The 16872-nt window shown below is 41.8% G+C and overlaps 1 protein-coding gene across 1 annotated transcript; it reads right to left on the reverse strand.

Moving 5' to 3' along the window:
• Window positions 1–531: 531 nt before the first annotated feature.
• Window positions 532–15753, reverse strand: LOC138355995 (aggrecan core protein-like). The gene is made up of 3 exons (XM_069311540.1): window positions 15690–15753; window positions 15272–15470; window positions 532–1138 (listed from the first exon to the last, which is right to left on the reverse strand). The coding sequence occupies exons 1-3, from the start codon at window positions 15751–15753 to the stop codon at window positions 532–534; spliced, it is 870 nt and encodes a 289-aa protein (XP_069167641.1).
• Window positions 15754–16872: the final 1119 nt, after the last annotated feature.

Raw genomic sequence — 16872 nt, forward strand, 5'->3', positions numbered from 1 at the left:
CTCTGGTTCCCTAACGTCAACAATTTGATCCATTTACCTTCTTCCGTTAACTCTCTCATTGTTCCCTTACCTTTCCCCTCCCGTTGTTCACTCCTCTTTTCCCCTCCTGTTGTTCATTCCAATTTTCCCTCCCGTTGTTCACTCCCCTTTTCTCCTCCCGTTGTTCACTTCCCCTTTCCCCTGGAGACAGGAGATGGACGGTGTTTTGCTGCTGTTCTCAGCGCCATGTCTTGCACTGCTTGCAGTTTTGGGGGATGAAGTGGGAGGATGGAGAGGGTTGTTTCTGCTTCTGTTGTTCACTCCCCTCTTACGGTAATGCTTCCTTCTGAGTCTAAGGGAGGTGCATGAGATAGGAGCCTCTCCTCTAAGCCTGGAGGAGCTCAGAGTCTCCCTCTGTGCCTGAGGGAGCTGGGAGTCTTTGCTCTGAGACTGAGGGAGCTGGGAGTCTCTGCTCTAAGCCTGAGAGAGCTGGGAGTTTCTGATCTGAGTAAGTTTAGAGACTCTGCTCTGAGCCTAAGGAAGCTGGGAGTCTCAGCTCTGAGCCTGAGAGAGCTGGGAGTCTCTGCCTCTGAGCCTGAAGAAGTTGAGAGTCTCTGCTCTGAGCCTGAGGAAACTGGGAGTCTCTGCTTTGAGCCTGAGAGAGCTGGGAGTCTCTGCTCGGAGCCTGAGGAAGTTGAGAGTCTCTGCTCTGAGCCTGAGAGATCTGGGAGTCTCTGATCTGATCCTGAGGAAGTTGAGAATCTCTGCTCTGAGCCTAAGGAAGCTGGGAGTCTCTGCTCTGAGCCTGAGGAAGTTGAGAGTCTCTGTTCTGAGCCTGAGGAAGCTGGGAGTCTCTGCTCTGAGCCTGAGGAAGTTGAGAGTCTCTGCTCTGAGCCTGGGGAAGCTGGGAGACTCTGCTCTGAGCCAGAGGGAGCTGGGAGTCTCTGTTCTGAGCCTGAGGGAGCTGGGAGTCTCTGTTCTGAGCCTGAGGGAGCTGGGAATCGGTGCTCTGAGCAGGAAGGAGCTGGGAGTCACTGCTCTGAGCCTGAGAGAGCTGGGAGTCTCTGCTCTGAGTCTAAGGGAGCTGGGAGTCTCTGCTCTGAACCTGAGAGAGCTAGGAGTCTGTGTTCTGGGCTTGAAGGAGCTGGGAGTCTGTGTTCTGAGTCTGAGGGAGCTGGGAGTCACTGCTCTGAGCCTGAGGGAGCTGGGAGTCACTGTTCTGAGCCTGAGGGAGCTGGGAGTCACTGTTCTGAGCCTGAGGGACCTGGGAGTCACTGTTCTGAGCCTGAGGGAGCTGGGAGTCACTGTTCTGAGCCTGAGGGACCTGGGAGTCACTGTTTGAGCCTGAGGGACCTGGGAGTCACTGTTCTGAGCCTGAGGGACCTGGGAGTCACTGTTCTGAGCCTGAGGGAGCTGGGAGTCACTGTTCTGAGTCTGAGGGAGCTGGGAGTCACTGCTCTGAGCCTAGAGCCTGGGAAGAACAGCCGCTGGGAACGAAATAGCGCACACATTTCAGTGTGAAATATCTTCTCATAGCTGAGTTTCTTGCAATCAATGCTTCGTTTTCTTGATCAGAATACAGCCATGTCTGTATCTGATGGTCTGTTGAATGAATTCTGTATCTGATGGCTGAATTCCTTTGTAACTTTTTTGTAAGCTCTGTAACCTGACATTTTAACTGAGGAAACTGATGTTATTCCAAATGTTTTCACACGACTAATATATGTGGAATTATATGGTAATATGGGATGGAGTTTGATGTAATACTCTATTGAACAATGCTTACCATCTTTCCTCCCTTTTCCTCACCGAACCTCTCTCCCTTCTTTACACCCCTTCCATCCTCTCTGCCTCCGGTCTTCCTTTCTTTCTCCTTCCCTCCAACCCCTTCCATTATCAATTTTCCTTATCACCTCTTAACGGATCCTATCTCACATTACCTGAATTATTGGGTGTTTTCTTTCCCATTCTGCACTCTGAGCGTCAGCTATTTTTTGTCCCTTGATTCATCACCAGTTTGTCTTGTTTCTTATGTTCGTCTGATGTCCGCCGCCTCATCTTCCAGCTCCTTCTGTTTCATTTGGTTTCCCCTCTTCACTTATGATGTTTCAAATCTTTTTCTCTTTCCCTTCACTGTTTATCTGTCTCTCTGTCTCTCTCTGTCTCTCTCTCTCTGTCTCTCTATCTGTCTCTGTCTGTCTGTCTGTCTGTCTGTCTGTCTGTCTCTCTCTCTCTCTCTCTCTCACTCTCTCTCTCTCTCTCTCTCTCTCTCTCTCTCTCTCTCTCTCTCTCTCTCTCTCTCTCTCTCTCTCTCTCTCTCTCTCTCTCTCTCTCTCTCTCTCTCTCTTTTCCTTCCGCCTGTTTTCCTCTCTTTCATCTGCTCTCTCACATACAAATTTGTCTCTCTTATTCATTTCAGATCCTTGCCACCCTTTCTTCCCCTTCAATAATCTACCTCTTTCTCTTCTTTCTCTTGGTTTCCTTCCCTCGTAGGGAGGGTAAACCTCTCCTCAGTCTTCTCACATGCCTTTCCCTCCCCCCTCTCTACCCTTACCTTCCATCACCCTTATGTCTATACCCCTTCCAATTCCTGTTGGTTTTTTCCTCTCCTCCCCACACTCACCCCTCACAATCTTTTTATCTCTCATCTGCCTCACTTGTACTCCCCTCACCTTCCTGTATCCCTTCTACCGTGCCTACCCACCTCTTTTGCCTCCCTCGATTCCCTCCCTGCTTCACTTTATTCTTCTTCACTCCATCTCCTTCTTTAATCCCTCTTCTCTTTTCCTCCCCCTCTCCCCACCTTCTGCCTCACCCGTACCCCTCCTACATGCCTCCTGTCTCTGCTACTTCCACTTTTAGTTCGTCTCCCCGTCCTCTAGTCTTCCCCCTCGTTCCTCTCCCTTCCTCCTCCTCCCCACTCTAGCTAATCTCTACCAACCCTCTCCATCCTTCCACTTCATTCCCCAAAACTACAATTTAGTGCAAGACTAAGGCGCTAAGAACAGCAGCTAAATACCATCCACCGCATGATTAAACACTCCATGATGGCCTGAATGTACAAACCCAAACATCAGACTACAGCAACATCCCACCAAGGTGTGGTACACGATCCAAATGTGTGAAGACTCAGTGCTAGAAAGGTTACTCCTAGATGAACGCCCCGCCCCTATAGTTGTGGCCCAAGAGCCGAGATCTACTCCCAGGAAAACTAGCCCCGTAACGCATACACCCTAGATAAAAATACAGACCAGCAACCTTCCCCCCCCCTCCCCCTTCCTCTTAATACATACTAAAAACATCAGAACATGTTCAGAAGCATATGTTGGAATACATGAGGTATACCTCACAAGCACTCACAACTCTGACAAAAGAGAGTAAGCTCAGCTAAGCAGCCAAGCACACACATCGTGTCAGCAAGGCGGACAGCCCGACTTCTGTCACAATTAGCTCGCTAATTTCCAAAACTCTTCCTACAATTACACCTCTCCATCTTCTTTACAACCTCCTCAAAAAAAATTCACACACAGATATCAATAGCAGTCCATTTTCACGATGTTGACAGCGTCAAATTCCTAGTGGTTTTACCTAACAAGAAGCGTAGGAACTTCAACAGCACCACCCAGCTCATGAAGGCTGATGCTCATTAGTCTGAAGTACCGTCCAATATATGACGCTGCAAATCGCCGGGTATTCAGTGTGAGGACAGGTGGGACATACAGACCCCAGGCCACCAACACATTTGTTTTCAACTCACTCGCTCGTTTTCAATGAGCTCGCAACTCATTCCTTCTACCTGAATAGAATCGTTTTCGTGTCCCTTTACTGAACGGCGAGCTAATTAAACTGTAAGAAAAGTTTGGGGTGACAAAGAGCTTCCTGTGAGTCATTATATCTCTTCCTACCATTCTTTTACTCTGGTAAATCAGTGGTAAAATATTTCATCTGTGCGAATACGGGTTTGTAAATGTACACAATGAATGCCTCCAGTGAATAAGGGTTATCTTGAGGTTATCTTGAGATGATTTCGGGGCTTTTAGTGTCCCCGCGGTCCGGTCCTTCGACCAGGCCTCCACCCCCAGGAAGCAGCCCGTGACAGCTGACTAACTCCCAGGTACCTATTTACTGCTAGGTAACAGGGGCATTCAGGGTGAAAGAAACTTTGCCCATTTGTTTCTGCCTCAGTGCGGGAATCGAACCCGCGCCACAGAATTACGAGTCCTGCGCGCTATCCACCAGGCTACGAGGCCCCTTAGTAAGGGGAGTAAATGTAAAATATAAAAATGTAAATAAATTAAATGGATAATATTAGTAAATGTAAAATTTAAAAATGTAAATAAATTCAGTTGATAATATTAGTAAATGTATACACCAAATGAATAAGATGAGTAAATTAATAAATCCATTGAATGACATCATCAGTAAATGAATAAATACCATGACTGTATAACGAAAAAATGTATTTATCCAGTGAATAACACGGGTAAATGTAAACAACACTTCGTTATCGTTAAGTTCCGTTAAGTTCCGTTAAGTACCGTTAAGTAAGTGTTGTAACACTTCGTTAAGGTGAGCGAGTATTTTCCCAAGTCTTCTCCCATGCAAGATTCTTAAAGGGTTCAACAATGGACGTTTTTTTGTAATTTATAAACTACAATTGTTTAAAAAGTCAGTCTGGAGCATTCTTAACGTTCATTAAGATCAGTTTGGAGTATCAATGGAGCATTTTCACTCTTCAATAAGGTCAGTCTGAGGTATTAATGTAGCATTTTCAATAAGGTCAATCTGGAGCATTATTGAAATATTGGTGTAACCTTCTCCCCATTCAATAACGTCAGTCTGCGGTATTAATAGAGCATGTTCATCTTTAATTAAGGTCAACCTCGAGAAGAAGTTTTTTAGCTTTAAATAAGGTCAATCTGAAGCATTAATGAAGAATTCTGGACCTTCGAAAATATTAATGTGACCGTATAAATGGGCCATTCTCAAGCTTCAGTAGGAATATAGTTGAGAACTCAAGTACAGAGGTCAGGTTGTACCATGTTTTGTGTGATCCTTCGTCGCTCTTCTCGCACGTATAAGTACCGTTCTCCCTGACTCTAAAAGTGCTCTGCAGTCCTTAAATAACCCATTACAATGTATGTCTGAAGTAGTTTGTAATATTAAATGTAATGTAATTTTTGCCAATAATAATAACTATTGTATAAAATTTGTGTGGATCCCATCCCATGTTGGAGCTGGAAAACAAGACTTTGTGGATCGATTGGCCAATGAGGCTTGCAGGAAAGAAAACAATGATTATGACTTTGGACTATCTAATGCATTTATTAGAAATATACAAATTAAAAAAACTACTTCATATTTAGAAGAACTAAGAAATGCCCAGAGACCTGAAAGCTGCAGTATTAAAGGTTACGACAACTTTTGTAATAATGGGTATTTGTATGGTCAGCACAGCAACCGGACCAGGCAATGTGATGTAGTCATTGCGCGATTTCGACTTGGCTATAGGCACCTCTGGCAGGTTAATGAGGCTGAGCCACAACCACAATATTCTGTAAACTCTGTGACAAACCTTTAAGGCATTCACTTGAACACTATATTGTTGAATAGGAAACCATAAAATATTTTAGACCTCCTGGCCGATTGTTCCACGAACCGTGCAATTATTTCATTGAATCTGGTGTACTGGACGACATCATAACCATTTACTTTAAATTTGCTCGTCCATTTTAAAGAATAAAGAAAATTTTTATTTACATTATTATTTTTAAGCCGCATCTCTTACGAACCCATCCCTGCCCTTGTGTGGCAATGCACAATAGAAAGTAGTATATACATATTCGAACATTGAAACATTGATTGTAACCATGATATATATGTGCTTCAGCCTACAGTTTAGACCTATTGTCTTGTGTATGACCCTCTGTCCTATGTGACAGTTAATACCAGCTTTATCCTCACTCTAATAAGACTTAATTAAAATTCCTCATATTAGGCAAAATCGTAATTAAATTTTGTTAATAAAGAAAATAATAATAATCTCCCCAGTGGCCCACAGTGATGAGGGTGGCACAGGGATCCTTGGCACTGTGCCACTTACATGTGATGTGAGGTGGTTCGAAAGCACAGTGATTAGGGAGCACTGTTGGCATGTACTAGGAGGGTCCCATTATAATCCATCTCCCTCTCACTCGCATACCTATTTAACTTAATCTAGAAACTATTTAAACTGCTAATATTATTTCGATAAGATTAGATTAATTAAAGACCTGGGTAAATACTAGATTGAAAAGGAGAAACATATATTTATGTAAGAAATTACTGGGCAACACAATCAGCACGTGATTGTTTCAGGCTTAGGTTATACACGAATATGAATCAGTTAGGGTGGATATAAATAGGAGCAGACTGGTATGGAACAAAAACGTGCTATGCGGTTTCCTATATTCAAGTAATCTTATGTTAATAATACCAGCTTATTCATACAGTTGCGCGGTGCGGCTCACTGGAGTTAAGGACAATATAATACACTAGAGTTAAGGACAATATAAGCTTTGTTACTCTATTCCAGGACTCCCCCCCCCCCCCTCTTGTGGAGAATTCTCTAGATACAAAAGAGCATGCACTAAATCTACTAGAAAATTAACTAAAATTAATCTTATCTGTAGTCTGAAGAGTAGACTGCTTCATTTACTTCAGTAATGGGACTGTATGGTCAAGTACCTCTAGTATATTGTAATCAAATATTGGTGGAGGACAACAGGACGTGCCTGTTGAGGTTCATCCACATCAACGTACTTTGTACATACAAGTTTAAATGATATAAGATAAAAAAAGCACTAACAATGAGAATACTGTTTCACTCAATATAATCTAAAAGACTTTGCCTACCATATCTAGCCTAGCTCTTTAATAGTTATTTGGAAAGTAACTATGAGATGTGATTAAATAAGTATAACAATATCAAGTTACATGAGTTTATATAAATAATTATATATTATAATATATAATTATATATAATAAATTATATAAAGTCCAGATTATATAAATAATTAAATTGTCAGTCTTTAAACAATTATTATTATTTGATAACTATGCTAGAGATTAATGAATAATATTGATAAATATTGTGGGACTTAGTCAAGATTAGATCAAGTTTTATATTATTAATTAATCAATTATTTATAAAAAAAATAGTAAATAAGATGATTATTTATTATAACTGCTTACTTTTAATTAGTGGGAGGGGTCTTCCCCTATTGTAACGGCCTGTAAAGAGACTGATTATACTGTAATGACATGTTACAGAGACATGCAAATTGGCCAATTTACTACACTATGAGCACTTAATACTTATGCATAACAGTCTGGGAACTGGAGCCTGAGTCTACTCTGGTAGACTCAATTATAATTTTTGGCGAGATTGTGGCGCAGTATTTTGAACATGAAGATATCAGCTGAGCTGGAAGGATGATAACACACGCAATAGTGCTTCCTGAAATTAAGATTTAAGTGTGGTGCGGTGGTCACCTAACACTGTGAACTATCACTGCGATTACATAGTTTTTGTACTCTGAGAGTCCCTGAAAACCCCGTCACGTTCACAGTCTGGATGTAAACAAAGCTGTCAGCCTCCCTGCTGACGCTCTAGTGCTGGAGCTGCCCCTGTCCCTTGGTGCGGTTGCCAGCCTTGATTTTGGGATAAATACGATTATTTTGATGTAAAGTTCGTTTATAGGACTGAGATAATAGTGATTTAAGGATAATTTTACTATGATTCAACTCTCCATTAAGAATGAGAAGTGTTGCCACAAGGCGTCATTACTTGCAGATCATGCAGACTGTTGCGGCTGAAGCCCACATGGCATGCTATTTTCAGCTATCATGCCACTTGAGGCATACCGTGACCTCAATGGTGTAGGCAGTAGATATATGATAGATTTGATTTATTTATTTTATTATGGTTTAATTTTCTTTTGTCAGCAAGAGTGTCAGCTGACTCTTATTGTATTCACTCGAGGCTGACACTTGTCACGGACTGTCATCCTCGACATTCCTTGTCGATGTCGATGCTGTTCGCACTAAGCCTCATTCAGTTGCTGACCAAGGTGACTGCAGTTTGTTTCTTAATTACGAAGACGGAGGCTTTTCCTCTTTTCTGTCAGTTCCTTATCATAATCGGCGTGGAATCCAGTGCTCCTCACCAGGTATAGTATTACCTGGTTGATACCTGGATGATGGGGTTCTGGGAGTTCTTCTACTCCCCAAGCCCGGCCCGAGGCCAGGCTTGACTTGTGAGAGTTTGGTCCACTAGGCTGTTGCTTGGAGCGGCCCGCAGGCCCACATATACCTGGTTGATGGGGTTCTGGGAGTTCTTCTACTCCCCAAGCCCGGCCCGAGGTCAGGCTTGACTTGTGAGAGTTTGGTCCACCAGGCTGTTGCTTGGAGCGGCCCACAGGACCCCATACCCACCACAGCCCGGTTGGTCCGGCACTCCTTGGAGGAATAAATCTAGTTTCCTCTTGAAGATGTCCACGGTTGTTCCGGCAATATTTCTTATGCTCGCTGGGAGGACGTTGAACAACCGCGGACCTCTGATGTTTATATAGTGTTCTCTGGTTGTGCCTATGGCACCTCTGTATTGTTCCAGCGGACACACAGCCTGGTACGCCACTCGTGTCTCAAAGATGGAGATGAGGTTTCCTGAAGGGTTATTTAGCATGGAGATTGGTGGTAGCGTTGGCAGTCACTCTGAGCTTCTGAATTCATACTCTCTCTCTCTCTCTCTCTCTCTCTCTCTCTCTCTCTCTCTCTCTCTCTCTCTCTCTCTCTCTCTCTCTCTCTCTCTCTCTCTCTCTCTCTGTATCTCTCTCTCTCTCTCTCTCTCTTTTCAAGAAACGCTAATTTACAAGAAAATCAGGTACAAACAAATTAACATTAGGCTTAAAGAGGAGCCAAGTCTAAATTGACTAAAAAGTCAATTCCTTAACATGTGAGATAAAAAAAAAGACACCAAATCAGCAAGTAAATAATCAAGCATAGATAAGTGACCACAGCAACTCAACGTCTGTCAACAAAGGAATTCATATGATAAAGTATTTCGAGAATGAACAAATCAGGGGGTTTAATTAAGACTGAATTAGAAGACATCTTACGACACATATAAGGTACGCTATTCATATATTACTGTGAGATTTTTTTCTACGCCCACCTGCCTTAGGAGGTGGACCTCAAACATAAAGAACTGCACACTGCAGATATTTCTACTCTAAGCATGAGACCAATAGAAAAAGGAAAAGCGGGAGCAAACCGCCAGGCTCCCACCACTAGGGTGAAAACCTGTCCACTTAGGCCACTGGTTCCTCCTAGTTAAACAGGACGTTAAAACCAATAAAGTGCAACCGACGGGTTCTCACAATCAAATTTTACTTTGATGTGTGATGCTATGAATTAGAATTCGAATTTCCCTAGAACAGCCGTCATTAAAAAAGATCACCTTACTAGACAATCGTATAAAGCAGAACATGTGTGGAAAAAAATGGCTGAAGGGTTGACATCAAAGACCGATTTCTATAACAATATAACAATTTATTAACAAGAGATGAAACTACTACAACATTGAGTTTACGTTACGTTAATGTCCATCAAGTGGCACTATAACAACAGCTATATAGCAACGACTCTGGTCCATTGCTGTGCGGCTGCATACTGAACTAACCTGAACACAGGTGTGCCCACTGACGACGCAATATTGCAAACAAATAATTCACAAGCCTAATTTACACCATAGTGATTGAATCATTACGTTACTGTCCATCCAGTGGCACTTGCAAGACAGCTATTCAACAGCCCCTCGCACTGCGGGCTGATTAAATGAACTAACTGAACAATGATGCCCACTGATGACACAAGCTTGCAATCAATATTGTCACGGCTTCACGGTGAACAGATACTATAATCACAATCTTACGGGTCCTCCAGCCCTCCTGGCGAGATACCCACGTAACTAGGTGGGTAGTCCAACACTGACTCCCACTATCACAACCTAATGTGAACACTCTTTGCAACTCCATGCAAGAAGTAGCAAATGTATACAAAGCCAGGCTAGGTAGGATTCTGAGACACTTCTCCAGTAATCCCTAAGTTACTTTACTAGTCTCCAGATAATAAACAAGAGAAATTGCCTTAATCAATTACAAAATTGATTATGTGATTAATTACGTTAATTGACTGTCCACAGCAGTCAGCAACAAAGTACTTCTACGTTAATCACAAACACTTGTCTCCTTTAGACAACAACATGATGGTACTCTACGTTAATCATCAACACTTGTCTCTCTTAACACAAGTCAACTTGTTAACAATAACTCAAAGTCTCTTATATTACATCACACTTGACTCCTTCAAGTATTCAGTGAGTAATTCCTAATTAATGTCAAGCGGACGACTAATTAAATCCCAATTGAGTTACGTTAACTAAGCCTACCACTATCTTGATAGCTTCTCAACAGTCTATGTCAAACTTTACTTTAACACTTTTTCGCTCCGTAGTAGGGTAATTATGAGCGTTAATTACCCTAATTAACCACGAGCAATTAATTAACTGTCACAGGACCGATAATTAATCATCCATAAATACGTCTCACTCCGCACTGCCTAAGCAGGTCTCATCAAACACTGTGAATTCACGGACGAGGTGTTAATTGCCCTAATTAACATGAGTGCATCTTAATCCACTGTCACCAGACAGGATATGATTAATACAACGAGTTATGATAGCTCCATGACCTCGCTTTACCGAGTCATCAAGACCTTTGACGTTAATTACTCCACTTATTATCATGAGCCACTAATTGCTATACCCCAGAAAGGTAATTAGTGTCGAGCAAATTACGTTAACACAAATACTGTCAGACCTGGACAGTTCCTCCCCACTATGTGAATTCATGATGAGAATGATAACTACACAATTAGCTAGAGTAGTCAATTAGTTGTCACACGGACAATTAATTGCACCTGAGACGTATCTCAACAAGCTCAACACTGTTTCCCTTAACAGCTCTCTCATTAAGTAATGTGCAACCCCCTTATGTCGTTAATTACCCCTTAATTAACTCTCACTAAATCCTTAAGTCATCAACACAACTTAAAGAACACAAAGTAACCCTAAGTTACATAGGTCACACTTACAGTGGCATAACAAAATAAATGCACAGCCCACATACGGCTTCAGCTCTGCAACACGTTAATTACTGTACCCTCACAGTAATGACACACAGTTTGGCAACAACCAAAGTATACCTACATTACTGCCCTCTCTAATCTTGCAACAGTTGCAAGGAACTACTGTGTGGAATCACTACTTCAGCAAAAAAAATTACTTTAACTCAAGTTACCGTCGCTACACTGACAGCTAGCACTACTTCTCCTAATTAGGCAGATTAACTAAACAATTGCTTGCTCTCTCATTAAGTACTGTGAATTCCCCTAATTAATGAAAGGGACCTCCTTAAATTATCAACACAACTATATATACGTTATATACGTTGTATATAACGTATACAACATCATCACTGCCCAAACACACAAACATAATGATGCCGACAGCATACCCCACATGCTAATGACATCCCTATGCAATCACTCAGCAATCAAAGTTACTGACTCACCACACAACACCATATGCAAATACATGCAAATGAAACACATGGAAATGGTACACACTAATCAATGATCATAAATCAAATAGCTACCCATCATGCATCACAACATAAAATTACACTTATATATATTATATATATCACTAGAGTAATTAATACATAATTATACAGACCTAACGGTGTCCTCTGATCCAAAAACTGTTGTAACATATCACCTCACTCAAAGTGCGGGTATAAAATAAAATGAAAGCTGTTTAAATCATAGCATAGTAAGAACTCTGTTAAGTGTTAGCAGGTTATAGTTGTGTGTGTGTAAACTAAAAGTCTTTGAAAATGTAATTGAAGTTATTACGAAACGCGTTCAAGTGTCGCGTCAGACTAGAAATAAAAATGAATTTTGGAGAATTAATTTTTCAATTACCATCAACAGCTGAAAAGAAACATAAGAAATATTTAGAAAATTCGTGTTAGAAATCTTACTTTTTTGGTCATATTTAATAATATATGTCTACAGGAAAGACTGCTACCAAAATATACTAATATATATATATATATATATATATATATATATATATATATATATATATATATATATATATATATATATATATATATATATATATATTTATATATATATATATATATATATAACATATAATATATATATAATATATATATATATTATAATAATAAGGAGAGTGTATTACGAATATTGATATTATTGAAAATACCTATTTTTGGATTCTCAGGTGTGAGGCAATACTCCAAAATATTTCTGGCTCATAAGAAGCAAGTATTCCCCTTGGTGGGTGAGAGGCGACAGCTCTGAGTGCCTCCTCGCCGCAGGAAATTGCTCTCCTAATTATTTGGGGGGCTGAGATGAGGATAATTAATTATCTAATCTCTCCCTATAGTTAATTTGCATAATTGCAGTCACGCGGTGGCTCCTTCTCTCATTAGCGGTGTTTGTGGTGGTTTCAGACGACGTCTATAATATCACTTGCAGCTGCTGGTGTCTTTTGAAATATATATATTTGTCATTATGTTATATGCTAATTACAAACCAATTTTTTATGATCAGTGAGAAAATTGGTCCTTAATATATTTTATCTCTCTCTTCCTTTCTCTCTATATTCTCTCTCTCTCTCTATCTCTCTCTTTCTACCCCTCAAACTCTTTATACGTCTGTTTACATTCCATTTTTTAAAAACAGATTTGAAAAGTCGCTCAGAGTCCACTCTCATGTTTTCTGTTTTATTCTTCATGCTTTGAATCACTGAAGAAATGGCCTAAAGTTACAGTTCTGTTGAAAACCTGTTGACGAGGAATAATATAATTGAGAGTGACTACTATCAATAAACAGACGGGGATATACTCACGCATGGCATAGTGAAGAGCGAGTTACGGCTGACTGAGAGTAAGGCAGAACGCTCAACGAAATAACATTTTCGCCACCTCACCAGAGGTCGCTGAAAATGACCCCTCTGGCTGACCAAGGCAGGACTCTTGAGCCATTTGCAGGTATTAGACAGCCACCACCAGATGGCATTGTCCACATTAAGTCCGAACCCGTGGGGGTTTAGAGAGCCGACTTACAGATGGCGCTGACGTCGCTACTCCATACTCAGATGATTTTGTCCGGTTCGTAACACCGACAGGTGTTACGAACAGAATATGTATATATTTAATTGTAAAGGACAGAAAGTTTTAGATTTATTATTCTAGCACGAATCTTCTCGATATTCCTTATGTTTTTCTTCACTGAAGCAAGAAGATTAAAAATTAACTCCCCAAAGTTAATTTTTACTTATTATTTGGTTCTGACGCCTAGTGATGCGTTTCGTAAGGTCTCACCTCACATTCTCAAAGACGAATTCTTCTGTGTAGCTCCCTAGTTTAAATTTACTTAGTGTTAAATTTGTCTTTATCTTAATTCCGGATTTGTTCACTCAAGTAACAATTCTGAAAGTTTTGAAGGGATGTGAAGGGAAACTCTCGAGAGACGAACAGATTGGTGGGATCACTAGTGACTGATAACCCATTCAAGGGCCTGAACAATGGGCCAAGGAAGAGAGAACAGCCCTGGAAGCACTGAGAGTCCACTTCCTGAGTAACGTGTCTCTCCATACGACACAGTGGAGATAATTTTGGGAAAACACTAAATTCCTGAAACTTGGACCACACAGTGGTTATCTTGAGGTTATCTTGAGGATAATTTCAGGGTCTAGTGTCCCCGCGGCCCGGTCCTCGACCAGGCCTCCACCCCTTAGGAAGCAGCCCGTAGCAGCTGTCTAACTCCCAGGCACCTATTTACTGCTAGGTAACAGGGGTATCAAGAGTGAAAGAAACATTTTGCCAATTTGTTTCCGCCTCCACCGGGGATCGAACCCGGAACCTCAGGACTACGAATCCTAAGCGCTGTCCACCCAGCTGTCAAGCGCCCCTATAATGATATAATGTGGTATGTGGTAGTGTGGTATAATGGTGTGGCATAATGGTATAATATAATGGCAGTGTGGTATAATAGTAAGCTCAGAGCGGCGCCTGCGCGACATCTCTCTCTCTCTCTCTCTCTTGCACTGTATTTCATAGGAGTAATTACCGGATTCAATTTAGCGTGCGTGTGGGGTTAACTGTTCTACTAGTGGGTGAACTCTGGGGGGGTTACCTCAACCACCATGGCCGTATCGTAGCAGTTAACTCTCGCACTGGTGAACGCGTCTGGTATAAACTGTGCTCTATGGTTGTATCTGGGGTTCACTCCCAATTGTGGTCGTATTTTAATTCAACTCTCTCCCGTAGGGTCGTATCTAAAAAGACGCTTCCACAACGCTCGTATTACCCAACATTACGTATGCTCATGATCCCCGCCCCACCAAACCACACCCCTCTACCCAAAATCATGTGATATCAGATTTTTTATTTCATGGTGACTTTTTTCATCGTTGCTGAAATGAATTCAAGTCGCTGTCTCTCATTTTTCCCCTGTAAGGATTATCCAGTGAAAAATGTACCCCATCGTGGTCGGCCGTAGGAGTAAAATAGTGGTGGCGATGGCAAGATTAGGTTAATGAGGGGAAACTCTCGTGAGACGAACCGTTTGGTGGGATCAGTGATGACTGATAACCCATTCAAGAGACTGGAATAATGGGTCAATAGATGGGAAGACTGGAATTTGTAATCGGAAGGCGTTACGAAATGAGAGAGGGAATTGATGAGGAAGATTAGAGGGTTATAGTTAGGACGGCAGGATGGTCACTCCACACTCCTTCTACTCCACACGCTTCCACTCCGCAGTCTTCCACTCCACACTCTTCCACTCTGCACTCTTTTCACTCTCTTACACACGCTCATTAGCACCGCCTCCTTATAAGACTTCTTGACGTACACGAACCTCATTTACCGCGCCATGAGTTAAGTCTTACCTCATTTATTCTTAACTTGCGAGTTTGTTCGGACGAGGGACTATGGACCCGTGTGGAGTATATCGCTCACAGATATCACCGGGACGTAGTATATCGCTCACAATATATCACCGGGATGGAGTATATCGCTCACATATATCACCGGGACGGAGTATATCGCTCACAAATATCACCAGGACGGAGTATATCGCTCACAAATATCACCGGGCTGTAGTATATCGCTCACATATATCACCGGGCGTAGTATATCGCTCACATATATCACCGGGCGTAGTATATCGCTCACATATATCACCGGGCGTAGTATATCGCTCACATATATCACCGGGCGTAGTATATCGCTCACATATATCACCGGGGCGTAGTATATATCTCACAAATATCACCGGGGCGTAGTATATCGCTCACATATATCACCGGGCGTAGTATATCGCTCACATATATCACCGGGGCGTAGTATATCGCTCACATATATCACCGGGCGTAGTATATCGCTCACACATATCACCGGGGCGTAGTATATCGCTCACATATATCACCGGGCGTAGTATATCGCTCACATATATCACCGGGGCGTAGTATATCGCTCACAAATATCACCGGGGCGTAGTATATCGCTCACATATATCACCGGGCGTAGTATATCGCTCACATATATCACCGGGCGTAGTATATCGCTCACACATATCACCGGGGCGTAGTATATCGCTCACATATATCACCGGGACGGAGTATATCGCTCACACATATCACCGGGCGTAGTATATCGCTCACACATATCACCGGGGCGTAGTATATCGCTCACATATATCACCGGGGCGTAGTATATCGCTCACACATATCACCGGGACGGAGTATATCGCTCACATATATCACCGGGCTGTAGTATATCGCTCACACATATCCCTTAGCTCAGAAACATAAGCCAAACACCTTCAACTTTCCGGCCCACGAAGCTCTATTTATTTATTTTTATGCAGAATAAAATTAAAGTAAAATCTTGGGTCTTCATCTAGCAAAAACAGACAGACTTGCAGTAAGGCCAAGATGTAAACTATAGCACTGGGTAGTAAGACCAAGATGTAAACTATAGCACTGGGTAGTAAGGCCAAGATGTAAACTATAGCACTGGGTAGTAAGGCCAAGATGTATACTATAACACTGGGTAGTAAGGCCAAGATGTATACTATAACACTGGGTAGTATGGCCTAGATGTATACTATAACACTGGGTAGTAAGGCCAAGATGTAAACTATAGCACTGGGTAGTAAGGCCAAGATGTAAACTATAGCACTGGGTAGTAAGGCCAAGATGTAAACTATAGCACTGGGTAGTAAGGCCAAGATGTAAACTATAGCACTGGGTAGTAAGGCCAAGATGTAAACTATAGCACTGGGTAGTAAGGCCAAGATGTAAACTATAGCACTGGGTAGTAAGGCCAAGATGTAAACTATAGCACTGGGTAGTAAGACCAAGATGTAAACTATAGCACTGGGTAGTAAGGCCAAGATGTATACTATAACACTGGGTAGTAAGGCCAAGATGTATACTATAACACTTGGTAGTAAGGCCAAGATGTATACTATAACACTGGGTAGTATGGCCTAGATGTATACTATAACACTGGGTAGTAAGGCCAAGATGTAAACTATAGCACTGGGTAGTAAGACCAAGATGTAAACTATAGCACTGGGTAGTAAGACTAAGATGTAAACTATAGCACTGGGTAGTAAGGCCAAGATGTAAACTATAGCACTGGGTAGTAAGACTAAGATGTAAACTATAGCACTGGGTAGTAAGGCCAA

Source organism: Procambarus clarkii, chromosome 70 (genome assembly GCF_040958095.1).
Source record: "Procambarus clarkii isolate CNS0578487 chromosome 70, FALCON_Pclarkii_2.0, whole genome shotgun sequence".
Taxonomy (NCBI): domain Eukaryota; kingdom Metazoa; phylum Arthropoda; class Malacostraca; order Decapoda; family Cambaridae; genus Procambarus; species Procambarus clarkii.